General features: G+C 36.5%; 1 protein-coding gene across 14 annotated transcripts in view; it reads left to right on the forward strand.

Annotated features, from left to right (window-relative positions):
* SOX5 (SRY-box transcription factor 5) overlaps positions 1-17,354 on the forward strand; it is a 993,819-nt gene that overhangs the window by 692,451 nt on the left and 284,014 nt on the right. For all 14 annotated transcript variants that reach the window (XM_079938029.1, XM_079938030.1, XM_079938035.1 and 11 more), the window contains one exon: positions 1,195-1,405. In XM_079938029.1, the coding sequence (XP_079794155.1) occupies positions 1,195-1,405 (211 nt within the window). The remainder of the gene's footprint in view (positions 1-1,194; positions 1,406-17,354) is intronic.

The raw sequence follows: 17,354 nt of genomic DNA on the forward strand, positions 1-17,354 counted from the left end.
GTCATTTTTCTGGGGTCAGCAGATCCTCATTAACATGTCTTAAATAGAGGACAAATGTGTAAGCACGGGCATAAGCTATTATACTGAACGTTAAATATGCACACGCTCATATATATTTTATTGGAAACTTTTAATGCTGTAGAATTAAGAAATAAACCTGGGGGAGACTAACTTCCTCAAAGATGTTAGGATACAGATTTATTTTTAAGAAAAGCTCTGCTTTGTGGCAAGTCAAAGGATTATGGAGGTAAGAGATTATACAAGGAAAACCTTTAAGAAAATAAATTTTTCTTTGTCATTTCAATATCATTTCTTTGGAAAAGTTCTGATAAAACAATTTAGTGCTGCTTATACAAAATATACCCCTGATATTACACAAATTGCCGAAGTTCTACTAGAAATTATGGGAAGAATAATGCCAAAAGGAACACCAGAAGTATGTTTACCTTTTAGAATTATAGAATAAGTTCTTTTCATACATGTACACAATTATGAAGAGGCAAAGTCTGCAAGAAACTTCATTTTTCAGGGCAAATGAGGCTTAAAGTGCGAAACAGCAAAGAGTATCATCAGAAACAGTGCTTCAGATAACAAATGGAATTGGAAATATCTTCTGCATAAGCAGAAATGAATTTACAGTATACTTCTCTGATGTCAGAATAACTTGGGTGGCTGATGTCTTCTAAAAAGCATGAGAGGAAGGTGGAGAACTGAAAGAGGACCCTCCTTTAATTAGGAGTACCATAAAGAACAGGCAGCTGCTTAAAATTAAAAAGAAAATTAAATATTTGGAATGTTATTTGTTTAAACATTATAATATCATGAGAAGGTTTATTACAGATGACCACTACATTTAATGTTCATAGGAAAATCTAAGACTTTCAAAGAAAAGCCAAAAATAGACAAAACTAATCAATATAGGCTTTGTAGAAAGGCTGCGTTGCCGTTTGAACTCAGTCTAAGGGAGAGAATCTTCTTATTTTTACTTCTCCTATGAATTGATCTTTGTCTCACTCTAGTGTCAACCTGTAAAGTTAATGTATTCTTTTTTGAAATTTCTTTATTCCTTTTGCTCCTGCAGAGTGACGTTTTTCACCGTTGCAACTGAATAAGCCATGTAATCAATTAAAATTAAAAAGCTTACTGAATTTTAAACAAATATATATATATCTTTTCTTTTGATTTCTCTTTCAGGAAGTTGATGGCAATAAAGTTATGTCTTCATTTGCCCCACACAACTCATCTACCTCACCTCAGAAGGCAGAAGAAGGTGGGCGACAGAGTGGCGAGTCCTTGTCTAGTACAGCCCTGGGGACTCCTGAGCGGCGCAAAGGCAGCTTAGCTGATGTTGTTGACACCTTGAAGCAGAGGAAGATGGAAGAGCTCATCAAAAATGAGCCAGAAGGTAAAGGATGGAAAAGAAAACAAACCTGATTTTAATGGTTTGATTTTAACTTCTAGCTCCCTTTTCTGACGCACTCTCAAGGTTAAATTGGAAGAAACCGAATGCAATGAAGATGCATAGTATTTTTTTTTTAGAAACATATTTATACGTCTAACCCCAATTTTATAAATCATTAATTTTTGTTATGATGTCTTCCTTATTTTCACACGAGTAAGTTGTGGTTGAGTAAAACTTAAGGTTCAAGAATACAAAGTGGCAGAAGAGCCCAGGACAGTCACCGCCTACCTGCCAGATATGTGCAGTCTAGTTTGTGCTTCCCCACCAGGGCCATTTTACAACTTTGTTGCATTTTATAACCTTTATACATTAATGCATCTTAGACTGCCTAGACAATTCGGTCTATTTTTTGTATAGTCTAAAATTAGTATGGTTAGAACTATTGTGTATTTGAAAAGTAGTGATTCTCTTACTGTTAGCTTAGCTGAGGTTCCCAGTTTTTCAACTTCCAGGATGCCTTTCTTTTAAGATTTCATTTTCTAAATCTCTTTAATAGTTACAGATAGTCTCCTACAGGTGATAATGCTCATGGACTCATCTTAAAATGAAAGCAAACGAACTAGTAAAACGATTGATGCAAACTGTATAATTTATGAATAAATGATAGTCATCCTTTACGTTACAGATGTTTACTAACTCCTGTTTAAAACCTATGTCCATCCTAAACACGGATGCCACGTTGCACACAAGAACATGCCTCCTATTTATTTCAGAGTCAGATGGAAAAGTGAAACAAACAAACATAAAACAGTGACATAAAAAGACATGCTTTACACCAAAAATATACTGCATTTATACTATTTAACACTATTTTTAACTGTTGTTAGGACACTGGTAAATTATATCTGGCGCAAAATGTATGTTAACCAGTATTTGGAGTCATGTGGTAATTAAATATTTCTGGGTCTCTACCAGATGCATAGCTGGGACATGGATTTTAGTTAAAATTTATGTAATTCACATGATCTTACAGTTGGAAGGAATTTTGGAAATAATCTAGTCAGCCAAAGACTTTTTGGCTCTAATCTTCATGGAGATAAAAATGGAGTTTTGAGGAGGACCCACACAACCTTTTTCTTTTAATGTGCTGCATTTTTTTCTGAGAGTAAAAATAGTATTTTCTTACTATAAGAGTTGTTTAAAAAAACAGAAAAATTAAAAGGAAGATGATAAAAATCACCCAGAATCATAGCTTTCTGGTATAACATCTTTATGATAGTTGTCTTTTTCTTTATTTTTGTATATGCTATTCATTTTGCATGATTAACTTTCTACATTTAAAATTATTTTGCATCTTTTATGTTGTGATACAGCATTATTAACTAAAGTCCATAGTTTATTCAGATTTCTTTAGTTTTCACCATGTGCTTTTTCTCTTCTAGGATGCCATCACATAACAGATTACATTTAGCTATTTAGTTCTCATGCCTCCTTGGGCTCCTTTTGGCTTCAACAGTTTCTCAGGCTGTTCTTGTTTTTGATAACCTTGAAAATTTTGAGGAATACTGTTCAGATATATTGTAGAACGCCACTCTATTAGAATTTGTCTGGTGGTTTTCTCATAATTAAACTGGGACTGTGGGTTTGGGTAGAAAGACCACAGAAACCAAGTACCATTCTTGTCACATCACATCAAAAGTACATACTTACGATGTGATTTACGAATGTTGGTGTTGACCTTGATCACCTGGCTGATAACAGTGTTTGTCGGGTTTCTCCACTGTAAAGCCTCCCTGCCCCCTTTCTGTACCTTACTCTGTGGAAGGAAGGTGCTGTGTACAACCCACATTTAAGGAGTAGGGGACCTTGATCCCCATCCTTCACAGTGAATCATCGAGAAATTTATTTGTATTTATTCTTTATTGGAGATTTATCTCTCTCTGTCATTTGCTTATTCAATCACTTATTTATATCAGTATGAACTCACGGATGTTTATTTTATACTTTGAGTTATAATACAGTTTTTTATTTTGTTAGTCACATTGTTCCAGCTTTGTTCATTGGAGGCTTCTTCTGTTGTCACTTTGACGTACCACTGTGATGGTGGGTTTTTTCTTTTTTTTGAACACTTGTTTACTTTCTGGTACTATAAGATACTGCAGATTCATCTTGTATCTTTCCTTCTCCCAGTCCTAGAATAAGCCATTTCTCTAAGAAGCCCTGGTTCCTTTTATTGGAGAATGGTGTTAGAAAGCAAGATCTGGATATGAAGTGTGCTCTTTGCTACTGAGGTGTCATTTCTTTTAGGGCCTTGGTATTCCCTCAGTGTTTCATGTGAGCTTCCTTCCAGGTGGGTGCACAGACTCTTAATTTGGAAGTATATGACAGGCTGAAGCCAAACGAATAATTCCTAACAGGAAAAAGGGCAGGAGACAGTGCTTGCCAATTTGCTTAGCAGGAAACATTCAGAGGTACTGGGAATTAGGAGAAAATTAGCTACACAGGCAAAAAAACAGAGATAGAGCATCCATGGCAGAAAGAGTTGACACAAAGAAATATCGTTATGTATGTGGACATTAGACTGTTTTCGTTATTGTATTTCCCACAGCTCTTTTTTTGTACTTTAATTCCTACAAATATATCAAAAGCTCAGCTCAAGAGTGACTTGTTATTGAATAATACAAAGATATTGAGAAAATACAAAGATAGAGTTTATGGAAGACTGGCATATAGGTTGACCATGCCAAGCATCTAGAAGCCCGAGTCCCAGAAAGATAGTTTTTGTATGAATACAAAACGACTAAGATGGTGTTATGTTTATGTACACAAGATTCCTAGACATGCTTTGAGTACACAGAAATGTAAGTAGACTCATAGTTACTTATTTATTTACTTACTTACAATTGAAGCATAGGTGATTTACAATGTGTTAGTTTCTGGTGTACAGCAAAGGGATTCAGTTACGCTTATTTATAATATTCTTTTCCATTATGGTTTATCACAGGATATTGGATACAGCTCCCTGTGCTATCCAGTAGGACCTTGCTGTTTATCTATTTTATGTACACTAGTTTGTATCTGATAATCCCAAACTCCTAATTACCCCTCTCCCACCCCCTTTCCCCTTTGGTAAGTTTGTTTTCTGTATCTATGAGTCTGTTTCTCTTTTGCAAATAAGTTCATTTGTGTCATTTTATAGATTCCACATGTAAGTGATGTCCTATGGTATTTGTCTTTCTCTTTCTGACTGACTTCACTAAGTGTGAAAATCTCTAGATCCATACATGTTGCTGCAAATGGCATTATTTCATTCTTGTTTATAGCTGAGTAGTATTCCATTGTATATATGTATATACCCCATCTTCTTTATCCATTCGTCTGTCAGTGGACGTTTAGGTTGCTTCCATGTTTTGGCTATTTTAAATAGCACTGCTATGAACATTGAGGTGCATATATCTTTTCAAATTAGAATTTTCTCCGGATATATGCACAGGAGTGGGATTGCTGGACCATACGGCAACTCAATTTTTACTTTTCTGAGGAACCTCCATACTGTTTTCCATAGTGGCTGCACCAACTCACATTCCCACCAATGGAGGGTTCCCTTTTCTCCACACCCTCTATAGCATTTATTGTTTGTAGACTTTCTAATTATGGCCATTCTGATTGGTGTGAGGTGGTACTTCATGGTAGTTTTGATTTGCATTTCTCTAATATTAGTGATGTTGAGCATCTTTTCATGTGCCTATTGGCCATCTGTATGTCTTCTTTGGAGAAATTAGACTCACTTTTATTGATGAAGAAATTTGCTCTTGTAAGAATATTTAGTAACTGCAACTATTGGGAGTATTATCAAGGAGCAATTTATGTATCTGAGTAAAGTGATGATCTTAATCACCAAAAAAAAAATAATAACACGGCAGAAAATTGTATCACAGAAAAGGAATAGAGTGTTAAAGGAAATTTCTTTCTATTTTTTTTTTAACTGCAAAAAGAGAAAAAGGGAGAAATATATCTAGGAAGATATGTGAAAGGCTCCACAGCAAGTGGGAAGTTACATTCTAAATATTCTGATTCTTATTATCTCTGTTTTCAGATGAGGAAACTGATGTTGAATATGTCACAGGGTGACTGTTGGGGTCATTATTCAAACTGATTAAAAAACTCCACTAATTAAAGGGTATGGTTAGACATGAGAATGGACACCAAAACCTGACATTAGCCAAACATCAGGACAGTGACATTGCATACAGTACAAACAAATGATCTGTAGTTCTGTGATGTACTATAACATCAAAAGAGTAAAATACCTAGGAATAAATTTAATGAAAAAGTACAAAACAGTGTTATAGTTCTGTGATGAGGGCAGTAATATGGGGATGAGGAGAGTAGGGAGAGAGTGAATGGAACTAAATGTTAAGCTGACAGATATCTGCTACGGAAAAATCTTTTCTTCCCTCAAGCTATGTTTTCCATTGTTTTTCAAAGGCCATTAAAATGAACAGCAGGTTGTGATGAAAATTTCATTAAGCCCCAGCTAAATCGTTATGAGAGTGCCATATGCATGCCTTTGCTTCCTCTCACGGGGCGGGGGATGCAGATTTCAGTAGAAGGTCCGTATTATTTCCGACCTTATCCCTGCCAACAGCAAACTAGCGGAAATTCAGAAGTTAGAAGAGAGTGGTGTGTCGTAAAAAAGGAGGCCACCGAGGTAAAATGGTTAGGAAGAAAATAAGATTTGCATATGGGCCGAAGAAAAGATGGCTCTTTTATTCGAGCTAGCTTATCTTTTCAAGCAATTAATTAAAATATTTTAAAAGTTATAAATAGAAAATATATTTATATACTTTTGTTTGTATCTTTTTCCTCCATCAGAATTTTTGTCTGTCATTACTTTAAAAGTTCTGGTGCTGAAGATTCTCATTTGTCCAGTGACACTTTAACTGATGTGGAACCTGCCAAAGTTCATAGTGAATTTTCAGTTTGAAATGTCTGACCTATGTAAGATATTTTTTATATTTGGTAGTAACTATGCTCTATCAGTTGTTTTTTTTAACTATTAGACTTAGGAGTTAAGAATGACGAGCTTTAATATCATAATATGTGATACATTATTCCTATATCAAGGCCTTGAATAAATGATATGTATTCGGTTGTTTGCATATATTAAGTGCATATCATGTGTTAATGATAGTGTTAAGTACTTTATATGAAATAGTTTATTTAATCTTTACATAAACCTCATAACCAGGGCTATTATGTATAGCTATTCCAGTTTCAGGAAATGCCAGACACATGAACTAAATATTCTGTTTCTTATTATCTCCATTTTCAGATGAGGAAACTGATGATTAAATATGTCACGGGGTGACTGTCGGGTCATCATTCAAACTGAAGTCAACCTTAAACTAAAATTCATGCCCTTAACCACTACTTACACTGCTTTTTCTAATTAGGAATTTTGCCAGTAATAGTTTAATGTTAACACATTAATACATGTGTCCCTAAATTCCTATGAAATATTGAATAAGAAAGTAGTATTCCATAATTTTCTGCTAAAGTAAATTTCAGATTCCTCAATGGTGATCAAATTTCCAGAAAGCTTTAATTGAAAATCAGCTCAGTTTAAACTGTTTGATTTTAAAGTGTTAAAAAAAAAATGCCTTGGAAGATATCTTAAGAAAAACTTGTTTTAGAAGAATGTCTGGGAGCAAATTAGTTTGGCATAATAAAAATTCGGAATTGGAATGAAATGTAGACACATTTTAGCCCTCTCTCCTCATTGAGAGAGACAGAGAGAACTGAGGTAGATCACACGGCAAGTTAGTGTTAAAGCTAGAATGAGAATCCAGTGCACATCCTACAGGTCCAGGTGCCTTTTTTCTCCAGTTCAGTTATGTCATACCTTCTGGTATTCTTTACTCTCTCTGTCTTGATTTTCTTAGAAATAATGTCATCACCCCATCTTAGTTTTAAAGAGTATATCATTGATCATTAAATTAAATCTGAACAAATCTAAGATAACCAGCTATCTTAATTTAGCTAATAAAGCCAAGATAGATGGGTATCCACAAATGTCCTGTGTTCTCAAGTTCCAGGTAGCTAGGGACTGTAGTCTATAACTACAGATCAGCCTTTAAATTTAGGGGTCAGATCCAGACTTCGATTTTCATTCAAACCTTAGGCTCAGAACAGTGCAGGTGCAAGTAATTTTTACCTTGATGAGAACTTTATATATCTCATTTAAAATAGAATCCTTTTAGATACAAGATTGTAACAGGCTTCATATTTTAACTTTTCTATATTAATGTCTACAGTACTCCTATGTCACTTTGGAATGACCTTTTCAGCTTATTTATATCTCTTCCTCCTAGAAACACGACAAACAACACCTTTTCTTCATTCCCATCCCCTCTATCTGTAATTCTGTTCCTCATTTCTCCAAGTCCAAGTTGCTAGAAAGAGTTATTTACACTCACTGCATTAACTTTTGCATCTTTTTAAGAACTGTTACTTGCCTCCCTCCATTGTTAGTTACTTAACTGTACTGTGACTGTCCACTTATTTGTCAGGTTTCTTCCCCTGTATTAAATGCCTTAAGGGTGAGGATAGTGCACATACTAAATATTTAAAATATTTGTTGTAAGGACGTTTATACTGCTTCAGTGTTACCCTGCTGTCTTGGGAAAAGGAGAGGAAAGACCTTAATAAATACACGACCCTTCTGCCAGATGTTATGTGAGCTACCTCATTTAATCCTCAGAAACTCCGAAGCTGGTATTATTACTTATCTTAAAAATTAAAAATCAAGTTTTAGTAACTTGTTCACGTTCTTGTCATATGGAGGAACTAGAATTAGAACGAACTTCTTTTCCTCCGCAAAACTGCTTGGCATTGAACACAAGACCCGACCCTTTAATCCCCTTAACGTTACTTTCCACCATTCTCTAAGGTACATGTTCTCATGCTGTCTTTATTAAAGAAACTGCATGCAGTTCTCTCAACACTCTGTATTTTTAATACTACTCTGCCTTTTCATATGCAGTTTCCTCTGCCTTAAATATCATACCCTGTCTCATCCACCTAATGAATCTATATGCACCCTTTAAGACTCAACGCCTTCTCTGAACACCTTTGTCAGAATTTGGTTTAGTCTACACTGCTAACATAACTCATGCCTGTTAGTTCTGACCACATTACCATCATTGTTTATTTACCTGCTGTCTTCCACAGCTGTAAGTATGTGAACGTTGAAATGAGTTCTTGGTTTGATTATCTGTGTCTCTCCGCTTCCTAATAATGAACTTGATGCATAGTAGGTGATTGTGTTACCTGTGGATGACGGTCCACCCACTAATTGACATTTTTAGCCTTTGCTAACACTCCCCTAAAAATTGAGTAGATTTCATTGCTCGCCTTCTTTTCTTTTTTTTAAAAATTATTTATTTATTTTTGGTTGCATTGGCTCCTCGTTACTGCTCACAAGCTTTCTCTAGTTGTGGCAAGCTGGGGCTACTCTTTGTTGTGGTGTGAGGGCTTCTCATTGCAGTGGCTTCTCTTGTTGTGGAGCACGGGCTCTAGGCACGCGGGCTTCAGTAGTTGCAGCACGCGGGCTCAGTAGTTGTGGCTCGCAGGCTCTACAGCGCAGGCTCAGCAGTTGTGGCCCATGGGCTTAGTTGCTCCAAGGCATGTGGGATCCTCCCGGAACAGGGCTCGAACCCTTGTCCCCTGCATTGGCAGGTAGATTCCCAACCGCTGGGCCACCAGGGAAGTCCCCGCCTTCTGTTTTCACTGCCCTCTTTTCTCATGTCCTACTCAGTTAACCTTCCTACCTGTTTATCTCATTCATCTTGGCCTCTCCATCCTTCTTGTCATTATTGAATCTTTGAGATCATTACTTTAAATTCTTCCTGTGACTTAGAGGTTAAAGTATTGTCCCCGGTCACAAAGCTAGGTATTAAGATCCAGGATACAAAACTAAAATACACACGTAACAAAAACTTTATATATTTTATGGTCACACTAATCTTTGAAATAACTGTAGTATTGCTAATATATTGGCATTATCTATGAATTTGTGGCCACAGATTACAATTTCCCCCCACTGCTATGGGCAAAGTAAAAAGTGAATTGATCTGTGAATAATTTTCCAGAATTCGATGCTGTAAATGGTTCTTTAATAGTGTTTCATCATAATGGAGACCAGCACTCTTTTCTAGGACAGAGCTGGCATGGGAGAGAGAGTTATTATTTCTTACGATGAGCTCAAGATGCTAACAGGCTACAGTTGGATCTATCACTCCACCACCCCACCCCGCCCCCCCACAGTGCATCTCCGGAGGCCTGTAGTCAAAGAAAAGTAACTGACTCAACTCCTTCCTTGTTCCCTCCAGTCTTTCAGGGACTCTAAGATGTTCCCTCAAGGGGAGAGTTTCCAAACTCAGGATTCAGGAGTTCCTTCAGAGGGCTTATAAATCCTAGAAATTGTATGCAGAATGGGGAAAATATGTATATTTGTGCGTTTTTTGAGACCTAGTTCGTCGTTCTTATCTGACTTTCAAATCAATTCATGATGAAAAAGGGTAACTGCACTGAGTCAGGGTTTGAGTTGCAGTCCTGGTTCTGTCACTGATTACTGTGTGTAAGATATATATCAATATAGTTTAGTCTCTGATCAGTTTTGAAGCATTAACTTACAAGTATTTAGCAATATTTGGGAATGCCATTGTATCTGTTTTGCCACATTTGAGGGAAATGCAGCTTTTAAATTTAAATAAGGATTTCTTTGCATTAAACTGAGCATCTACCTTATGATTTATATTATAAAAGACATTATATTTACCTGCCTTTAAATTGCTGTAGTAATTGCGTTAATGTAATAAATATCTGTCCTCTGTTGGCAAATCTAACTGCCCTACTTTCTTCAGAGGGTTGTTAAAGGAAACAAATGAGGTAATGCACATGAAAGTACTTTATAAATTATAACCAACTTGGAATTGTACCAGTTATTGTCATTACCACATCTTGGCTGGTTAGAAACATTGTTACTTTAGGCATACCAGAAACATTATATGGCTCCAGTGATGCTTTCCCAGGATACTTACATGTACTGAAAAATTCTGGTTCAGACCTGCAAAATTCTGGAAATTTAGGATATGTAATCCACAACAAAAACGACAAACCCAACGTTCATGAAAATCCTAGGATAGCTAGTTGTTTTGAAGTTTATTTATATAAATTTCCCTAAATAAAATATGGTCAGGCAAGTTGGTACCTGAAGAATTACTTTTCAAAAAGAAAGAAGATTTCTCTATACTGATACAGATAACATTGCAAAATGTGACCAATATGAGACTAGGAGAAGCAATTTAACATTGGGTTTGTGGATTTCTTATATTCTTATTTCTACAGTAAATGTGAATGTGTACTGAAGACAAAGATAATTGAAGGCTCCCTTGGCCAGAAGTTTCATAATTTTCTAAGATTTTAGCTTTCTCTCATTTGTTCTTCCTTCCTCCCCTATTCTGATTTTTTTCTTGTCATCCCTTTTGTGTGTACACGTGGGTATGTGTGTAGTCCTCCTTTCTGAGCCCACATATGCTTGGTTTTATTTAGCATCTGTATCTGTCACTGTTCTTCCTTCTTAGAGTATGATGCCCACACCTCCAAAATTGTTACACCATGATGACTGTACCCCTTGTGTGTGAGATACTGCATTTATTTGTGAAATTTTGTTTCTACTAGAACTAGACCTTGTCATCATTTACACAATTGGGACTTTTTCCTGAACTTCTTCAAAAAAATCTTTGCTCACAATTTTATATTACAAGACCCTAAAGGCATAACCTATTACTACCAAAGTCACCCAGTGTTACTTTGCATGAAACAGTTCATTGCTTTTAGTACAGACTTCACAAAAAAGTTCTCTTTTTGTAAGAACTAATAAAATAATGGAATGAATTTGGAAAAGTATATATTGTGACAGATCTCAAGACTTCACCCTGAGTCACCTACAGACCGGAGACCATCACTGGGTGAAGAAAATATTGGGAGTTTTATTGTCATCAATTTTCTCCCTCGCTCTGTCTGTCTCCGTCTCTGTCTCTGCCTGACTGTCTGTCTCTCTGTCTCTTTCTCTTTCTTTCTCTCCAGCAGATACAGCAGGGAATATTGTTCAGTGGATATCACCCTGACACCATGCAGTCAGTATACTACAAATTCTCAGCGGCAAAGGCCAAAAAACTTCCTCTTAACTCCATGTATACCATTTCTAGGGTTGGGCTGGACACTTTTTAAGTTTATAACTGTACGTTTATGGAACAAAAAAGTGTAAATTCTTGGTCATGAATGATGCTGTCTTAAAACTTAAAAATATGTATGAATATCCTTGTGTAATGTATCTTTTTGATATTTGCTTCTGTCACATCTATTGAAAATTATTCAATTTAGTTGCTTGTACCTTCTGTGGTACTTTGTGTTTTTTTCCCCCCCAAATAATTACGTGTTAATAATGGACTTTTAATTTCTATTACAAATGTGTTGACATATAGACCCATTAGATTCTCTAAATGGACATAAAGCTTTTTCTCCTTGTTTTAAGATGTATTTTAGGGGTCCTAAAGTAGATATTATAAGCAGTGTATTTCCATCTGTGCTGTGCCACGGCGTTATATATAATTACTCTGTGGAAAAGACGGGCCCCTGGTGCATGGTATTTGGCCTTGTGAACATCCCTACAGGCACCGAGTGTTTGATGTTTGAGTTTACGTTAGAAATCACAACGCCTCCTCTTTTACTTTAAATGTCTGTTGTTGAGCAGCCCGTTAGAATTTAAACTGAACCATATTACATTAACAGATAAGTTGAAATTGAAATTCAAAATTACCCCCTAACTTTACCAACTTTTTAATTATTATTTTTATAAGGAAATTATGGAGATTGGCTTTCCTAAATTCAAAATCCCAAAGCATTTCGTTAAATTAAGAGTATTGAAATTCACTTTGAAATTCACTCTTATTTTAAAGCCACATTTGATGAGGTGGGAAAAATAAAAACTGGAACGGATCAGGGGGAAAACCTAAAGATACTTTAATTGGCAGAGGTTTGAGTTGCTTTTGTTTAGTTACTCACTGTCCTTTTGACAAAGTACACGTTGAAGAGGTTTTGTAAGTGCCGTTGCACTGAAGGACAAACAAGGGTACTTTTCAGTTGAGCCCTTTTCAGTTTTGTTCCTCACACTCCCACCGCTGTTGGAGGCTACTCCTAATGCATTGTGGCTACGGGTTCGTCTATGCAGTCTGTCACTGGAAAATGTCTCTTCTTGCTGAGCCTGCTGGAGTCTAACTTCCAGGCACCCTTTTCCAAGGCACCGCTGTATGGAAATCAACACTCATAAAATGATGATAAAGAAAAGAGTTTATTTTTTAAAGGTCAGGACAAGAAGACACCCTCAAATGCTGTAGAACCTATGTCTTTAGGAATAAGTGTTTTAACTTTAGCACAGAGTACACTGAGTCTGAAGCCTTGTAATCTTTCAACACTAGAGTGAAACGTATTCACCCTCATCTTCGTTTCAAGCGGTATCCGTCACAGCGGTTTATCTCGATGTTGTTGATTTCATTGAGTGTTACAGAAAATTAATGTATATTTTCTCAGAAGACCTTCTGACTTGGATTGTAACGGCTCAGGGATTGCCTCTGGGGGATCTTCTTCAGAGTAGGAGGTCCCTGAGCTGAGATCCAGGGCTATCTGTGCAAGAATCCCATTCGGCCAAGAAAGCTTATATTTTTCTTTTCAATTAGAACTTGTACTTTCGTTCATAAAATGTAATCATATTTAAGACTATGTCCTTAATGCTCATCCTTCTGTGAACAATCAAGGCGGCCTTCTTTTTTCAGGTGGCTATCTGTTACACAAGAAGAGTACTATTTGATTCCTGCTTATACGTGAGTTTACCTACCAACAGGACTGTGAAAATCATTGCAAACTTGTCTTCACCCAGATGTTTCTAATATTTCCTAAACCTTTCAGATAAATGAGGTACCCCTGTTTTCCTTGTCCATACTAAAACCCTCGGGTCCAGACTTGGAGTTATAATGCAGGGAGCACTTAAAAAACGCCCATTGACCCAGGCTGGACATGGACATTAGGGGAGGGTGCCAGACCTTCTTGCAGCTCACGTGCCACAGCTTTTGGAGATATCACTTATTCAAGAGTGAAGAGCCAGCCACCTGTTTCTGAGGCCTCTGTTCCCTCACATTAAAGGTTCAGGCCCTTGCTGAATCTTAACACTCTAATCTGGGGAACACACACAGCATTTTTCTGAAGCTGATTTGTCAGACTCGACTAGCTGGAGGATTTTGTGTGTTTGCGCGCGTGTGTGCTTTTCACTCAGTTACCCCTGAGGCACTTGTCACGACTGTGCATATTAAAATTAATCAGACCTCCTAGGCCCATGTGTCTGTGTGTTTCACATGAAGAAGTGGATATCAAGCAAATGCCCTAATTAAATGGGCCTGCTTGGTTTTGTTCTAGTGGATGCTTGGTCTTTTTTTTTTAATAGGAGTTGCTTATGGGGAAGGCACGGACAGCACTAGAGTCGGTGGAGAGCTCACTCAGAGTTTCCTTTGCCACCTGCTCCCAGAGTTCTGAGACCTCAAGGACTCCCAGTGTGCCCTCCTTAACCACCCTTAATGTTGAAGAAAAATATGGCCAAGATCGTGAGGGAGCAATGAGGCTAGGGCAGAACAAGATGAGCATATGACCTGGATATTTGGGTTGATTAAGATAGTCTTTCCTCCATGTCGATAATCTTCGGATACCAGATTGTGCTCCGTGCTCCCACTTTTGGATGATGGAGTTTGACACTGAGGGGAAGGTATTATGTAGAATTCAGAGCTAATGCCCTTTCTTTATGCCCTGAATTTGAAAGCTGACTTTTATTCATATATCTTTTCAGGTCATCTACATATCATGTAGAAACCATTTATGAGACAATAAGGAATAAATAAATATATACATATACATACACACACGTGTGTGTGTGTGTGTGTGTGTGTGTGTGTAATTTCACTTTTACTCTGATGTTTTCTGGCTTTAGCTTATTTTCATTTATGTTAGACTTTGATCGTGGCTTTTGGAAAGACTGTCACGGAACATTTGGAAACAAACTTTAATGAAGAGTTAAGCTCAAAACACTGAAAATGTGTCAGGCTGACGAAACAGAGTAGCTTTCTTGTTTGAGTATTTAATGTCATAAATGAGGTAAACTTTTAACACGCTGATCACTGAGCTTATGGATTTTAGTTCCAATTCATGCATATTATTTGGACATTTTTTCATATTTTAGAAAATAGAAACAGAAAATTTTCTTCAGAATATTTCAAATTTGAATTCATATATATGGAATAAAGCATGGAGCCAACATTGGAAGCAACTTGAAAAATCACTTAAGTGTTGAAGAGTTTGGAGTTACAGTTTAGCAGATTTCCAAATAACTACAGCAAGTTATCTGGTAAAAGATTACTCTGGCAGGACATGGTCCGTAAAATTGATTTGTTCCTTTCCAAATTGAAAGGGTTGGACAATTCCAAAAAGCTAACCATTTTTTTTTTACAACTTTTCTTCCTTTCCTCCCATTGTATCTAAGAGGTAAAAGGATCCATCCATTAACCTATATGCTCTCTTTTATATGTGGTCATACAACTCACGTGTAGAGCACTGTATCAACAGTGCCAAGCAACTGTCTGGTACCTGACAGCATCATAGAAACCCCTCCTCTGTTCACTTAGGTTGCTACTGGTTATTTATTAACACAATGCAGACTGTTCAGTGGGTGTATATGAAATAGAAAGAAAAATAAAAGCCCTGAACAAGTAAATACATCTTTCATCATTTCTTTTGTTTGGTGTGTTTACTGTGTGCTATTCTTGGTCAAGATAAGTTGTTGGACAGTTCTGCAAAAGGGTGAGAGGAACCTTTTCTTGAACTTTATCCTTTTGTCTATAGAAAAAAGTTTTCTATTTGCCATTCTCTTTTCTTTGCAACCTGTCTATATAAAATTTTTTTTTGAAGATTGTTATTGCTGTTAATATAACAAGTACAGGTGATTATGAAACATAAACAGTTTTATCTAATTTGTTTGAAATGGACAGTTAAGAGACTAGAAGTCTAAGACAGATTTCATTTCTAAACTTTTTAATTAGAAGTAGAAAATGAGATATTATAAAATCATCTTTTTACTTCCTTCTAAGAAACAGACCATTTGTTCTCAGTCCTTATATAAGTTTCACTGAAATATTGAGCCTTGATTTAATTTGCGTTTAAGTTCTCTCCTCCCTACATATTAATATAATATCAGTGCCGTGCTCATTGCATAGTATAATTACGGAAGAGATCAGTAGCTGGGAGAGCATGTCGTAATTGAAGACGTCTGTTTATTATAACAGGACAGTGCTTCTAGGCTGGTATTTTGTGTGTTAATAGATAAGAAATGATTTGCTGTTTCAAGATGAATTAAATCTCTGTTTCATAGGCCTTTCTTTTCTGAGAAGTTATGCTTTGTAGAAATTTGCATGAAAAGTTTATACACCATCATGCGACATTAGTCAAATGGAAGACTTGGAAGCAGAAAGTGGTAGAAATGAACAAAATGCACCCTTCTCCCTTTGGAGTTTTGTTTTCTATCTCTGTTTTTTAACCCTAATGTTTCTGCTTCAGTCTTTGCTCCGGCACTGTTATGTATTTTTCACCTCTGTCGAGATGCCATGTTTCAGGGAAGGAAAACACCTAAACAGGGAGGTAGCAATGTTGAGAGCAGTACCCTGTGAATAGGAGAGGTCGGTTCTCAGCCTTCACATATGGGACAGCACTCCAGACTCCCGGCAGAAGTCATGTCCAGTGGCAGAGTGAAATGGACCAGGATTAGACGTGTGCTGGTTTTGCTGCCTCAGCGCTTTAGTTTAGCTCCGCTTGTCCTGAGTTGCCAGACGGAGGATGGCCACCTCGCTGTTGTGCTTACTTAGTCTTTTCTCCTTTCGGCTCATGGGCATCATTAAGAAGGAACCAAAAGAACTGAAGATAAATTGAAGTTGTGTATTTTTTTAGCACATCTTTTTCACTTCAAGAATATTGTAGTTGGGGGTTAATAGAGAATATTAAGTCAAAAGCATAGTAAACCTGAGAGTCCTTGTTTTTTCTCTCCATGAATTTTTCTTTTGTTTTCTAAATTTAAGATATTCAAATTAAGAAGATTTGCAAGTTTCAAAGTATATTCCATTAAATAGGGAAATACTGCCTTTTGAAATGGTTTATCTAAATTTCAAACAATGTGACCCCTTCTGAAATAATGTCTAATAATTGCTTTTGAAGACAGCATTAAAGAAATATTAAATCTCTATCACTGTCAGTTATTTTTATCTGCATCTATGCTCACATACACAGGAAAAAAATCTTGCCAACTCTGTTAGATCTCCAAAATTTCCCTAGAATTAAAGAATACACACACACACACACACACACACACACACACACACAATAAATATAATAAGTTATAATTAGATTTTAGGAGCACTTATCTCACTCAATCTCTAAACTAAAAAATTTTGGCCTAGAACAAATTTTGACAAAAAGAAAATACACAGATAAGGATCTCAGTACAGAACAGAACCTCCCATTCTGTTTTTGTTTTATTTTTTCATTACCTTTGGACTCCTGCTAACATCCTGTGTAAAGTCTCTCTTGATACCCAAGAGAGTCAATACCTCCTTTCTCTGTAATCCCTTTGTTTTCTGTTTGCTCTCCTATTCACTCTTTTCTCTCATTCTGACAGAAAACACTTATTGAGGTTCTATTATATGCTAGTTATTTTATAGGTGAATGAGGACAGAGATCAAAGACACAGTTCCTGTCCTTAATTTGCTCATGGTTTTTTTGGGGAAACAAACCGTGTGAC

Source organism: Stenella coeruleoalba (assembly GCF_951394435.1).
Source record: "Stenella coeruleoalba genome assembly, chromosome: 11".
In the NCBI taxonomy this organism is placed as follows: Eukaryota; Metazoa; Chordata; class Mammalia; order Artiodactyla; family Delphinidae; genus Stenella; species Stenella coeruleoalba.